This window comes from Bombina bombina, chromosome 3, assembly GCF_027579735.1.
Source record: "Bombina bombina isolate aBomBom1 chromosome 3, aBomBom1.pri, whole genome shotgun sequence".
NCBI classification, from domain to species: domain Eukaryota; kingdom Metazoa; phylum Chordata; class Amphibia; order Anura; family Bombinatoridae; genus Bombina; species Bombina bombina.
In genome coordinates this window covers 1,187,672,551-1,187,687,175 of record NC_069501.1, presented here as the reverse complement: position 1 = coordinate 1,187,687,175, position 14,625 = coordinate 1,187,672,551, and the positions used below count along the sequence as shown (strand labels likewise).

At 36.8% G+C, this 14,625-nt stretch overlaps 1 protein-coding gene across 1 annotated transcript in view; it reads left to right on the top strand.

The window, feature by feature from the left end:
• Positions 1 to 14,625, top strand: part of CEP295 (centrosomal protein 295) — a 287,500-nt gene that overhangs the window by 21,779 nt on the left and 251,096 nt on the right. The window contains exons 6-11 of the mRNA XM_053708621.1: positions 4,448 to 4,564; positions 6,158 to 6,298; positions 6,608 to 6,791; positions 11,834 to 11,995; positions 12,211 to 12,426; positions 14,031 to 14,137. Coding sequence (XP_053564596.1) covers positions 4,448 to 4,564; positions 6,158 to 6,298; positions 6,608 to 6,791; positions 11,834 to 11,995; positions 12,211 to 12,426; positions 14,031 to 14,137 — 927 coding nt within the window. The remainder of the gene's footprint in view (positions 1 to 4,447; positions 4,565 to 6,157; positions 6,299 to 6,607; positions 6,792 to 11,833; positions 11,996 to 12,210; positions 12,427 to 14,030; positions 14,138 to 14,625) is intronic.

The window sequence follows — 14,625 nt, the reverse complement described above, 5'->3', positions numbered from 1 at the left end:
GCTGACGGCATGGAGATTGAACGCTTGATTCTATCAAAGCGTGGGTTTTCAGATTCTGTGATAGATACTCTGGTTCAGGCCAGAAAACCGGTAACTAGAAAGATTTACCATAAAATATGGAAAAGATATATCTGTTGGTGTGAATCCAAAGGATTCCCATGGAATAAGATAAAAATTCCTAAGATTCTCTCCTTTCTACAAGAAGGTTTAGAGAGAGGATTATCTGCAAGTTCTCTAAAGGGACAGATCTCTGCTTTATCTGTCTTACTACACAAAAGACTGGCAGCTGTGCCAGATGTTCAAGCATTTGTTCATGCTCTGGTTAGGATCAAGCCTGTTTACAGACCTTTGACTCCTCCCTGGAGTCTAAATCTAGTTCTCTCAGTTCTTCAAGGGGTTCCGTTTGAACCTTTACATTCCATAGATATTAAGTTACTATCCTGGAAAGTTTTTTGTTTTTGGTTGCTATTTCTTCTGCTAGAAGAGTTTCAGAGTTATCTGCTCTGCAGTGTTCTGCGCCCTATCTGGTGTTCCATGCAGATAAGGTGGTTTTACGTACTAAGCCTGGTTTTCTTCCAAAGGTTGTTTCTAACAAGAATATTAACCAGGAGATAGTTGTACCTTCTTTATGTCCGAATCCAGTTTCAAAGAAGGAACGTTTGTTACACAATTTGGACGTAGTCCGTGCTCTAAAATTCTATTTAAAGGCTACAAAAGATTTCAGACAAACATCTTCTTTGTTTGTTGTCTATTCTGGTAAAAGGAGAGGTCAAAAAGCGACTTCTACCTCTCTTTCCTTTTTGGCTTAAAAGCATCATCCGATTGGCTTATGAGACTGCCGGACGGCAGCCTCCTGAACGAATCACAGCTCACTCCACTAGGGCTGTGGCTTCCACATGGGCCTTCAAGAACGAGGCTTCTGTTGATCAGATATGTAAGGCAGCGACTTGGTCTTCACTGCACACTTTTGCCAAATTTTACAAATTTGATACTTTTGCTTCTTCGGAGGCTATTTTTGGGAGAAAGGTTTTGCAAGCCGTGGTGCCTTCTGTTTAGGTAACCTGATTTGCTCCCTCCCTTCATCCGTGTCCTAAAGCTTTGGTATTGGTTCCCACAAGTAAGGATGACGCCGTGGGCCGGACACACCTATGTTGGAGAAAACAGAATTTATGCTTACCTGATAAATTACTTTCTCCAACAGTGTGTCCGGTCCACGGCCCGCCCTGGTTTTTTTAATCAGGTCTGATGAATTATTTTCTCTAACTACAGTCACCACGGTACCATATGGTTTCTCCTATATTTTTCCTCCTGTCCGTCGGTCGAATGACTGGGGTGGGCGGAGCCTAGGAGGGACTATATGGCCAGCTTTGCTGGGACTCTTTGCCATTTCCTGTTGGGGAAGAGATATTCCCACAAGTAAGGATGACGCCGTGGACCGGACACACCATTGGAAAAAGTAATTTATAAGGTAAGCATAAATTCTGTTTTTTTTTTGTGGTCTTTGTTGAAGAGCATACCTAGGTAGGTAGTGTGCACATATCTGGAGCACTGCATGACAGCAATTTGTGAAACGCTTCTGCATCTCGTGCTCCTGCAAATGTATAACATTGTTACAGGTACATGAAACACAATTTTTCTTTTATGATTCAGATAGAGCATACAACTTTCCAATTTCCCTCTTATATAATAGTATCCATTTGTTAAAAAGCATACCTTGCTGAGTAGAAATGCACTAGTGGGAGCTAGCTGCTAATTGGTGACTGCACATATATGCTTCTTGTCCAAGTAGTTACTGCTCCTTCAACAAAGGATACCAAGAGAAATTGATAATAGAAGTAAATTGGAAACTTGTTTCAAATTGTATGCTCTATCTGATGCATGAAAGAAAACAAAATGGAGTTTCATATCCCGTTTAAAAGCATTATTGCAAAGCTGCTGCCATATATTGCTCAAGACACACGTCTGAGCTTACCTATCTGCTTTCCAACAAAGGATACCTAGAGAAGGAAAATTTGATAATATAAATACATTGTAAAGTTGTTGTGGGCGTTATATTTTTTTATTTAAAAAATACTCTATTTGAAGCATTGAAAAATGTTTTGGGTTTGACTTTAATAATCTTAATTCGTTTTCCTGAGACGTGGAGTGGGGGATAAAACCTCCCTCACAAGACAACATCTAAAGGAAGCGTGATTGAAACTCCAGGCCTGATAATTTAAAACTCGCCGGGATAAAGAGAAATCACCCCAAATCTTTGGAGTTTGTTTTTGCACATTATATTCCAATGTAGATCCAAAACCAGAGCCTTAGATAATCAGGTCCCATGTGTTTTGTGTATTAAGGCAAAAGAATACATAAAGAATAGCTGTTCTTGGCTGCTTACAGTATGTTCCAGTCTAGTGGTTGCACATCAGCAGCATCATCATCCTAACAAAATATAGTGTTAAGGACAGTCTAGTAAAAAATTAAATGTTCATGATTCAGATAGGGCATGCAATTTTAAACAACTTTCCAATTTTACTTTGATCAAATTTGCTTTGTTCTATTGGTATTCTTTGTTGAAAGCTAAACCTAGGTAGACTCATATGCTAATTTCTAAGCCCTTGAAGACCGCATCTTATCTCAATGAATTTTGACAGTTTTTCACAGCCAGACAGTTCTAGTTCATGTGGACTATATAGATAACATTGTGCTCACTCCAATGGCGTTACCTAGTAGTCGGCACTGATTGTCTTAAATGCAATTCTGTCAAAAGAACTGAATTAAGGGGGCAGTCTGCAGAGGCTTAGATACAAGGTAATCGCAGAGGTAAAAAGTGTATTATTACGGTGTTGGTTATGCAAAACTGGGGAAAGGGTAATAAAGGGATTATCTTTTTTTAAATAACAATTCTGGAGTAGACTGTCCGTTTAAGATAGACATGACCATTTAATAATAAAATAAAACTGCAACACTTTAAAATAGCCTGCAACAAAGCCTGGCACCTTTTACGTTTTTTACTGTGTCAAATGTGCAATTAATTGGTTGTTTTGTAAAGGGATCTAAAACCCAAAAATGTTCTTTTGTGATTCAGAGTACAACATTTTAAGAATGTTTCTAATTTACTATTGTCAATTATTCTTCATTCCCATGATATTCTGTGTTGGAGATACCTAGGTAGGCACTTGGAGCACTACACGGCAGGAGATAGTGCTGCCATCTAGTGCTCTTGCAAATGGATAACATTCTTGCAATAGTGCTCCAGAAATGGGCTGGCTCCTAAGCTTATGTCCCTGTTTTTCTACAAAAGATAGAGAACAAAGAATAATTGATAATAGAAGTAAATTAGAAAGTTGTTTGAAATCATATCTGAGTGCTAAAAGACTAATTTGGGGTTTCATATTCCTTTAATACTAAAAACATTCAGTACAGTATAAAATTGTAGTGGCTATAAAAAAATCCAATGTTTTACATAGTGCAAAGTAAACTCACACTATTGTAAAACTAAAAACCTGCTTCTACTGTATTCTTATTGTTCCCCTTAATTAAAAAAACAATCATGATTTAGCTGCTCAACGACCTGCCCTGTCTTTTTTTAAATTACATCTTGCTTTTTTAATGCTAAGTTACACTCAAGTCAAAATAAAACCATTATTCAGAAAGAGCACGCAATTTTAAACCACTTTCGAAATCCCTTCCATTATCTAAATGTGCACAATCTTTTTATATGCACGCTTTCTGAGGCGCCAGCATCTGCTGAGCATGTGCAAGATTCACAGAATATACGTATATGCATTTTGTGATTGGCCTATGGCTGTCACATGATGCAGTGACTTGTCAATTTCTTAGCGTACTTGAAGTTTCCAAATTATAAATACAGTGGGACCTCGGTTAACGAACGACTCGGAAAACGAAATTTCGGTTTACGAATTTTTTTTCGCAATACGAAACAAGTGTCCCGGTTTGCCCCTTGGTTTACGATTTTTTTTCGCAATACGAAACTAGTGTCCCGGTTTGCCCCTGCATACTGAAGTGTGGGTAGCAGTGTGGAGGTGTTGGAGAGGTTTTGGAGCCATTTGCAGCAAGTTGTTGAGCCTTTTGGAGCCATTTGCAGCAAGTTGTTGAGCCTTTTGGAGCCATTTGCAGCAAGTTGTGGAGCCTTTTGGAGCCATTGGAGCCATTTGCAGCAGGTTTTGGAGCCTTTATTTGACTTTTTTTCTCACCTCCGGAACGCATTAATTGGTTTTCAATGCATTGCTATGGGAAACCGTGTTTCGGTTTACGAATTTTTCGCAATACGAAACGTCCCGGAGAACGAATTAAATTCGTAAACGAGGTCCCACTGTACATAAGTGTGTGCTGTTGTGCTATTCTGTTCATATTTTGTGACAAAAAAATCTTAATGACAACCTAATTATTTTACTACTCTTCTGCTTTTACTGTGTTAATTTTTATTTATTGTAATCAGAACATTGAAATTGTGAAAAGACTTCCAGCTGTGAGATTATCTACTGTAGACAACTTCTCTGTATCACATTACCACCTTCTTGAACCCCATGTGGACCGGGAGATGGATATTGAGCAGGTGAGTCAAGAATCAAGACATTCAGTTATGCATCAATAGTATATAAAGAATGACAATAACGTCACACGGATTTAAATTGCAATAATATAACTGACCTCGAGTTTTCATACTTAATCAAGTAAACATAAAGAACCTCCCTTGTAAATGTGAAGGCTCACTCTTGGACCTGACTAGAACATATGTAAAAAAAAAAGGTGAGCATATATAATGTAGAAAAACAAAATTCAACATATTTTAACTAACGCATATAGAAGTCCTCTTTATAAATGTTGATGACCCTCTTTAGATTCTGAATAAGATGCCTCATAGAGGTGTAGGGGAGAAGTATGAAATAAAACATCACTCATGGACCATCATGGTAGTACACTATTCCAATATTATTTACAAGTGTAAATCAGTGTGCCCTCAGTAAGAATAAGCAGTAAAGGAAATTAAAAGTAAAATATTAAAGCCAAATGAAATACTTTATTCTGAGGGTAAATTAAATCTAAAACTATCTAAATGGTAAACTATTAACTATCTAATGGTAACTTATAATTTGATATCCAAACAATAACCTAAACTATTTAGCGCCTGATAATTATAAGCAAGAGATGTGTGTTTTGAGGGTTATTTTAGGCGAGACATCTCAGACAGGGTAATGTAGTAACAAGCTATTATGTTATGTTTTACGCTGCTGTAGAGCAATGTGTAACTTAGTTTATGGTCTATTACAAGGGAAGAGGACTCTTCTGATTTGAGAAATAACTATAAAGCATTAAAGGGCTATTTAGAGCAGTAATCCCATACTACGATAATATTGGTATATGTTTATCCCTGTTTCACAACTGCTGACACCACATCCTCCTTTTTTTTTTTTTTTTTTTTTATGTCCTGAGTTTTCATGTTTCTGTGACGAGCCTCAGTCTATTCATTATTTAGCTGTATGACATTTTCCAGAAAATAAACACAATGCCATCATTTTTATTTATGTTCGTGTTTTCTGCAATACTTGTAGTACCAATATTTATTTCTGTAAGTTTTACCTTTTTTATTACACAACAAAGCAGAAAGATGTTATTACTCTTAGAGATGAGATTAAAAAAACATTGTCGCCTATCACTATTCGTGTATTTTACTTTAGAAAAAGGATAATAGCTTATGTTTCAAGGAATGTCCATTATTATTAAATAAATTTACATTTCAGATGGTTCTTTCTTTAGCTTTGTTTAGTTAAAAATTATTAAAATATATAAAAAGTTATTTTGTTATTGTTAAACATTAATAAAAAAATATATATTAATAATTTATATTCTAGATAAATGATTCAATAATTTAAAATTAATTTATGTAAAGGTTAGTAAAAAAATAAGTAGAGAGAGATGATACGGCCAGATCTTAGTTACATGCTTATGCTACTCTTCATCAATTTACCAGCCTTGTAGTAGTAGATAGAGTGGATAGGTAGCAGAGTGCTAAGTATGTGGCTTTAACTATGTGCTTACCCCTTTATCTGCCGGACGATGCAATAAAATACTCTAATAAATTGCTGTTTAATTACCAACGTATCAAGCTGTTGTCTGTTTCCTTGTTCACGTTTTTGTTTCCTCCTAGCCAGATGCCAGGGTCGCTGCTGAAGAGGAAGCTAAACGTTTAGATGCTTTACAAAATGAGGAGGAGAGAGAAAGGCGAGAGCAGGCGGAGAAGGCAAACCTCCGTGGGATCCATGCCTTGAAAATGGTTCATTTAACTCAGGTAAGAGAAACAATATGGTGCACGGACGCAACCAGCAATGCTTCTGATCATTGTGATAGAGCTCATGGAATAACAAACTCTTCTAGAAATAAATGTCAACTTGTCATTTTATGAAGATTCACTATTATTCATTCCACTCAACATTTGCATAATAATTTTTAGTTTTTGTGTATTTGTATGAGCTTACTGTGCTGTGACTGTGATTACATCTCCAGTTATATCTAGGGACATAGGTTTTTTTTTTTTTTTTTTGTACACATCTTCTTAGCTACCCTAAACCAGATGGGCTATAATTGTCTGTGTTCAAAGGACCGGGAGAAACTGCTGAAAGAACTAGAACAAATGCAACAAGATGATTTGTCCCGGAGGAGACAGATTGTGGCACAGGTGCCTCGACAGTTATTCGAACCGGCTTACAGGCGAGTTGAGATCAAAGAGGACTGGCAGAGAGAGCTTGAGTCGGCTTTTGAAGACATGTACAATGGAGACAGACGTAAGCTACTTTAGCATTTTTCCCTATATAAAGAGTCGCATTAGATGCATTTTAAAGTGATTGTAAACTTTAGGTAACCTAAATTAATATATGTAATACTTGTCGCTCTACAAGTTTATATCACACCCCCTCCCCTTTTTTAAGCATTGATTAAATGGTTAAATTCAGTTTCTAGATTTAGAACCTATTCACTCTCCTCTGCCAGCCTTTTTTTTTAGCGGTGAGCAGTGAACGTCACAGCTAAAAAATAAATAAAATAAAAAAAAGTTTCCAGTGGGCTGGAAGAAAAGAGTGAAATGGAGTATTTGTTCTTGGAACAGAATTTAACCATTTAACAAATGCTTAAAGGGGGAAAAGGGTAGATTTTACACTTGTACAGTGACACGTATTGCATATATTGATTTAGGTTACCTAAAGTTTACCATCAATTTAACCCCTTAACGACCAACGACGTATGGGGTACGTCCTGCAAAAAAATGCAGTTAATGACCAAGGACGTACCCCATACGTCGTTGGTCTTTGAAAGCAGTGGAAGCGATCCTGATAGCTTCCAGCTGCTTTCATGTTATTGCAGTGATGCCTCAATATTGAGGCATCCTGCAATAACTGTTTTTAGCCATCCGATGCAGAGAGAGCCATTCTGTGGCCCTCTCTGCATCGGATATCGATGGCCGTTATCGTTGGTGGGTGGGAGCTCATCCAGGGAGGCGGGTGGTCAGTCATTGGTGGAGGAGGGGGGAGGGATCTTGTGCGGGCGCGTGCACGTGAGATCTGTTTCAGCATCAATATGCTGTAGATCTGGAGGGTGGGAGAGAGGACTGGGGAGGGTGGGATTTGAAAATCAAAGCATCTGGGAGAGGGTGGGGGGTTGGATGTTGAGGGGGGGGCAGCTACACTACAGAAATAAAGAACATATTTAATAAAATAAAACAAATTAGAATGCATTATTATTTTTCAAACTGGGTACTGGCAGACAGCTGCCAGTACCCAATATGCTGCACAATAAAGGCAGAGGGGGGGGGGGGAGGGGGTTAAAGAGCTGTTTGGGGGGGATCAGGGAGGTTGGGGGCTAAGGGGGGTCCTACACAGCAGACACTTTTTTTTTTTTTTTTTTTTAAAAAAAAAAACCTAAAACCCCCCAAAAAACTTATTTTAGTACTGGCAGACTTTCTGCCAGTACTTAAGATGGCGGGGACAATTGTCGGGTGGGGGAGGGAAGGGAGCTGTTTGGGAGGGATCAGGGGGTGGGATGTGTCAGGTGTGGGAGGCTGATCTCTACACTAAAGCTAAAATTAACCCTGCAAGCTACCTAATTAACTCCTTCACTGCTAGACATAATATACGTGTCATGCGCAGCGGCATTTAGCGACCTTCTAACTACCCAAAAGCAACGCCAAAGCCATATATGTCTGCTATTTCTGAACAAAGGGGATCCCAGAGAAGCATTTACAACAATTTGTGCCATAATTGCACAAGCTGTTTATAAATAATTTCAGTGAGAAACCTAAAATTGTGAAATATTTAAAGTTTTTTTTAATTTGATCGCATTTGGCGGTGAAATGGTGGCATGAAATATACCAAAATGGGCCTAGATCAATACTTGGGGTTGTTTACTACACTACAGCTAAAATTAACCCTACATGCTCCCTAATTAACCCCTTCACTGCTGCGCATAATACACGTGTGGTGCGCAGTGGCATTTAGCGGCCTTCGAATTGCCAAAAAGCAACATAAAAGCCATATATGTCTGCTATTTCTGAACAAAGGGGATCCCAGAGAAGCATTTACAACCATTTAAGCCATAATTGCACACGCTGTTTGTAAATGATTTCAGTGAGAAACCTAAAATTGTGAAAAATTTTACGTTTTTTTTAATTTGATCGCATTTGGCGGTGAAATGGTGGCATGAAATATACCAAAATTGGCCTAGATCAATACTTGGGGTTGTCTACTACACTACAGCTAAAATTATCCCTAAAAGCTCTCTACATGCTCCATAATTAACCCTTTCACTGCTGGGCATAATACACGTGTAGTGCGCAGTGGCATTTAGCGGCCTTCGAATTACCAAAAAGCAACATAAAAGCCATATAAGTCTGCTATTTCTGAACAAAGGGGATCCCAGAGAAGCATTTAAAACCATTTGTGCCATAATTGCACAAGCTGTTTGTAAATAATTTCAGTGAGAAACCTAAAGTTTGTGAAAAAATTTGTGAAAAAGTGAACATTTTTTTTTTATTTGATCACATTTGGCGGTGAAATGGTGGCATGAAATATACCAAAATTGGCCTAGATCAATACTTTGGGATGTCTTCTAAAAAAAAATATATACATGTCAATGGATATTCAGGTATTCCTGACAGATATCAGTGTCCCAATGTAACTAGCGCTAATTTTGAAAAAAAGTGGTTTGGAAATAGCAAAGTGCTACTTGTACTTATTGCCCTATAACTTACAAAAAAAGCAAAGAACATGTAAACATTGGGTATTTCTAAACTCAGGACAAAATTTAGAAACTATTTAGCACGGGTGTTTTTTGGTGGTTGTAGATGTGTAACAGATTTTGGGGGTCAAAGTTTGAAAAAATTGTTTTTTTTCCATTTTTTTCCTCTTATTTTATAATTTTTTTTAATAGTAAATTATAAGATATGATGAAAATAATGGTATCTTTAGAAAGTCCATTTAATGGCGAGAAAAACGGTATATAATGTGTGGGTACAGTAAATGAGTAAGAGGAACATTACAGCTAAACACAAACACAGCAGAAATGTAAAAATAGCCTTGGTCCCAAACGGACAACAAATGGAAAAGTGCTCTGGTAACTAAGGGGTTAAGGACAGACTTAAAGGGATACTGGACCCAAATTTTTTCTTTCGTGATTCAGATAGAGCATGACATTTTAAGCAACTTTCCAATTTACTCCTATTATCAATGTTTCTTCATTCTCTTGCTATCTTTATTTGAAATGCAAGAATATAAGTTTAGATGCCGGCCCATTTTTGTTGAACAACCTGGGTTGTTGCTGATTGGTGGATTAATTAATTCACCAATAAAAAGTGCTGTCCAGAGTACTGAACCAAAAAAAGCTTAGATGCCTTCTTTTTCAAATAAAGATAGCAAGAGAACGAAGAAAAATTGATAATAGGAGTAAATTAGAAAGTTGCTTAAAATTGCTGCTCTATCTGAATCATGATAGAAAAAAATGTTGGTTTCAATGTCCCTTTTAAATCCTTTTATTTGCTACATATAAAAAATTGTGCCTAAACCGCAACCTAGTGTCCTAGTAAATGCATTATTAGAACATTTTATTATTGCATTATTTCTTGCATAGATCTGTGTGTTTAACCCCTGCAAAAGGGTTCAACACATATATAACAGTCAAAAAATATACATTGATGAACAGTCAGCTTAAATATAACTCAAATTCACTTTTCTTTAGTGCTGCAGCTATAGCCGGTTCATATTGAATATAGCAAGCTAATCGATGCTCTTTAAAGCAGCCTTATTCCTCTCCTTGTGTGGTACTGTGGTGACGACCACTCCCACCTAATCTCACAAGATGTGCGGGAGGCAAAACTGCATTGTATTTTAGTCACAAAGGCTAACTCTCCACGCTCCACTCGTATGGGAGACTCCTGCAAATGGCTCGGCCAGTCTTTCTGCTCTGCACAGCAAACATCCCAAACCGCAGCAGCAGACTACTCCTCCCCACAGCATTGCAGCTAGATGCGGCGGAATACAAAGTATCAGCTGACCTTAGATAGTTCTGTTAACGTTCCTTCTGTGGTCACATGAGCAGAATTTAGTCCCTGTGTTCCTTGATTAAAAGCTTAAAAAAAAAAAAAAAAAAAAAAAAGGTCCAAGTATAAAAACAAAAAGTTTTATTAACTCATTTAAAACATTATACAGAAAAAATATAATGTAAAGTGCAGGATCAGAGCAAAAAACATCTGACTGGTTTCGGTACACAAACCGTATTCATAGTCTAGCTCAAGAACAACAGTCCGATGCAGCGACTTTGCTGAATCCATCTGATGAGCTAATGGCAAGACAAATGCATGTAACAACCAATAACCATTTGCTCGCAGTAGTGCAGTGCTGCTCCTGAGCTTACCTAGGTTTACTTTCTGAAATTAAATTTGATAATAGAAGTAAATTATTTTACGCTCTATCTAAACCAGTGTTTCTCAACCGTGGTCCTGAAATACCCCCAACAGGCCATGTTTTCATTCTAACTTAACTAAAGCACATGTGAAATAATCAGCTGATCAGTAACCATGGTTACTAACCTTTTTTCATGCATCAGCTGATTATTTCACCTGTGCTCTAGTTCAGCTATAATGAAATTCTGGGCTGTTGAGGGTACTTGAGGACCACGGTTGAGAAATACAGATCTAAACCATGATTGTTTAGTTTTGACTTTTTTGTCACTAAATTTCTCAGCTCAATCAATGAGTTTAATGTTTTGGTTGATAAACTGTATGTAACAGGTGATTCAAACATTAATAATGCTAGGTAATGTTTAAAGGGACAGTCTAGGCCACAATAAACTTTCATGATTCAGATAGAGCATGTAGTTTTAAACAATTTTCCAATTTACTTTTATCACCAATTTTGCTTTGTTCTCTTGGTATTCTTAGTTGAAAGCTTAACCTAGGAGGTTCATATGCAAATTTCTTAGACCTTGAAGGCCACCTCTTTTCAGAATGCGTTTTAACAGTTTTTCACCACTAGAGGGTGTTAGTTCACGTATTTCATATAGATAACACTGTGCTCATGCACGTGAAGTTATCTGGGAGCAGGCACTGATTGACTAGACTGCAAGTCTGTCAAAAGAACTGAAATAAAGGGGCAGTTTGCAGAGGCTTAGATACAAGATAATCACAGAGGTTAAAAGTATATTATTACAACTGTTATTTATGCAAAACTGAGAAATGGGTAATAAAGGGATTATCTATCTTTTAAAACAATAACAATTCTGGTGTAGACTGTCCATTTAAGTGGTTAAATAGTAAACTTCAAATGCATTTTCTCCCTTTTAGAGGTAAAAGGCGACATGGTTCTTCAACTGAAGCCTCAGCCTCTGCCCTCTAATGAAAGTGTGGATGAAGACTTGGATCTTTCCGTGGAACCTGAACATTTGTCTGAAATGTTGCGCCCTCAAGAAGGCGCAGAGGAGGAAAGTAGTTTGGATGAGCCCCAAGGTTAGCATGCAGAAAATATAAGCAAAGACTCAAAGTTTAGTTTCACAAAGTGTGCTGGCTTATTAAAGTCATAGTAAAGTTTAGTATAAGGGAAAGTGGATCATGACTTTCAGTTCTTTTTTTAATACTACTTCATAATATGTAATCATAGATTGTAATAAATAATATAAATTGGAGCATCTATTACATTATCTATTACGTATATTTATTTTTAGCTGTTCAGGAGAAAGTAACAATTGAGCCGCCATCAAGGCTTGTGTTAAAGAAACTGCTAAATAAAATAAGGACCCAGAAGGATCAGTGGTCTGCAAAGAGTGATTCAGAGACTTACACTGACACACTGGAATCTGGATCCCTGTCCAGTGAAGAGAGAAAGTTGGATGTGAAACCAAGTACTGAGGATGCGACCGAAAACCAGACATTGGCGGCAGGTACTAATACATTCTGATGTATAATGGTGAAGATTCACTGTTCCTACATGTTTTAACTGCTGCCATCTAACCAAGTAGTATATGACTGTTAAAGTGATGGTAAAGTTCAGAGTATAAGAATGTTGCAATGAAAAATATAATTTTTGAAAGTGTATGTGTGTATGTATATATGCTGGACTGTGATATATAGAGCACTCCCACCCACTCTGCATAGGCTTTCTAAGGGCTTTAAAGGGGCTGGACTTCAAGATTGTCAAATGACACACATGTTGATTGGATGGTCACTGGTATTGTCATTTAAAAAAAAAAAAAAAGTTCATCTAAGTGGGCCGGCATAACATTGCAATAAAAGCATTACTATATTAAAAGGACACTGAACCCAACATTTTTCTTTTGTAATTCAGAAAGAGAATGCAATTTTAAGCAACTTTCTAATTTACTCCTATTATCAATTTTTCTTCGTTCTCTTGCTATCGTTATTTGAAAAGAAGGCATCTAAGCTTTTTTTGGGTTCAGTACTATTGACAGCACTTTTTTTTATTGGTGGATGAATTTATCCACCAATCGGCAAGGACAACTCAGGTTGTTCACCGAAAATGGGCCGGCATTTAAACTTACATTCTTGCATTTCAAATAAAGATACCAAGAGAATGAAGAAAATTTTGTAATAGGAGTAAATTATAATGTTATACCTGAATCATGAAAGAAAAATTTTGGTTACACTGTCCCTTTAACTAATTTAACCCTTTCACAGATGGATTAAAAACAAAAAAGGTACACATATATACTTTTCTAATGGCAAAGATTACATCTATGGCATTTGATTAGTTAAGGTTTACCATCACTTTAAAGCTGCGACTGTTTAAGGGACATAAAGGAGCAATATGAAATGTTCTAATGTGCTAGAACATTTTTATTATTGCTCTAGTTATATTTAGAGCATTTTATTGTGTTTTTGGTTAAAAAGAGCTGTATTTTTATCTCTGTACATATATAAATGCATAGATACAGCCAGTTAAGGACTCAGTTATTATGTTAGTAATGCAATAATGTTTTAACACATTGCCGCATTGTATCATTTCTTATGTGTCTTTCATATCTTTCCTGCTCACTTTAAATGGCAACTCTTTTTCAGTATTGACCCATGATTCTGCATTATCCTTAAATTATGCAGCGGTGCGCTGTCCAAGGCCACATAGGTTGTCATTTTACTAGATACAGTTTTGTGGGTAAGGCTTTAGATTCTTTGAGGTAGGGAAGCATTCAGTTGAAAAATTGTATGTTGTATTTGTTTCTGTTTAAACCTCATTGTTTTGTAGTTTCCTGACTTTTCTTTCAACAGTAACTTTAGTTGCTCTTCTGCCATATACAATTCTAACCCTATACTTGTGCAATTAAATAGGTTCTTGAGAAAAGTATTTAGTATTTTGGGGGGCAGTGGGGCTTAAAAAATGGGATTTAAACTGTGCCATGATTTAAAACAATACTCCTTTTGATTTCTACCAGTAAGTCTAAATAACTATAATGCCGCTATTTGCTGCTAAGTAAGACTGTTTTCCTGACTTTGGTTGGTATTTTAGTTGCACTGGTTTTTTTCCTTTTAGAGTCCCAAGACAAGATGGATAACACTGTTCTTGCTGGGAATTCCATTCTTCTCCATCCACAGGAACAAGCAATGAGAATCAGAATAACAGCAGATAGGCAGAAAAAGGTTATTTTCTTCTGGTTATGCTTTCTGTTTTCTTTGGAGCTATAAATATATATATTTTTGTAAACGTAAAGGGATATAGTACTGCTGGGTACAACTACAGTATCATGGTTACTACTCATTTTGATATTTTCACTTCTGAGTTGGTTTAGCTCTCTTCAAAGCCATTCTCATTTTAACCCATTACATGTGCTGCTTGGTGTGACTCTAGATCTTCACACTGGGTGCTGCCATCTGTGAGCTTTAGACAGCTGTATCTTGCATTTAAATATCCACAATAGAGGGTGTAAGCTTTTACGTTTTTGCGTTTTATTTTTTTATGCAGTTCAAAAGTTATGTATTAATAAATTATACCAATATCACTGATCTGTGAGTTTACACTGATGTCACTGTGTGCAAGAAAATGTAAGTTTCAAAATGACAATGCTCATTGTAAAGAGGCCAAGCTTTACTAACTGACACTAGTAAGAGGTTAAAATAGAGAACCGTTT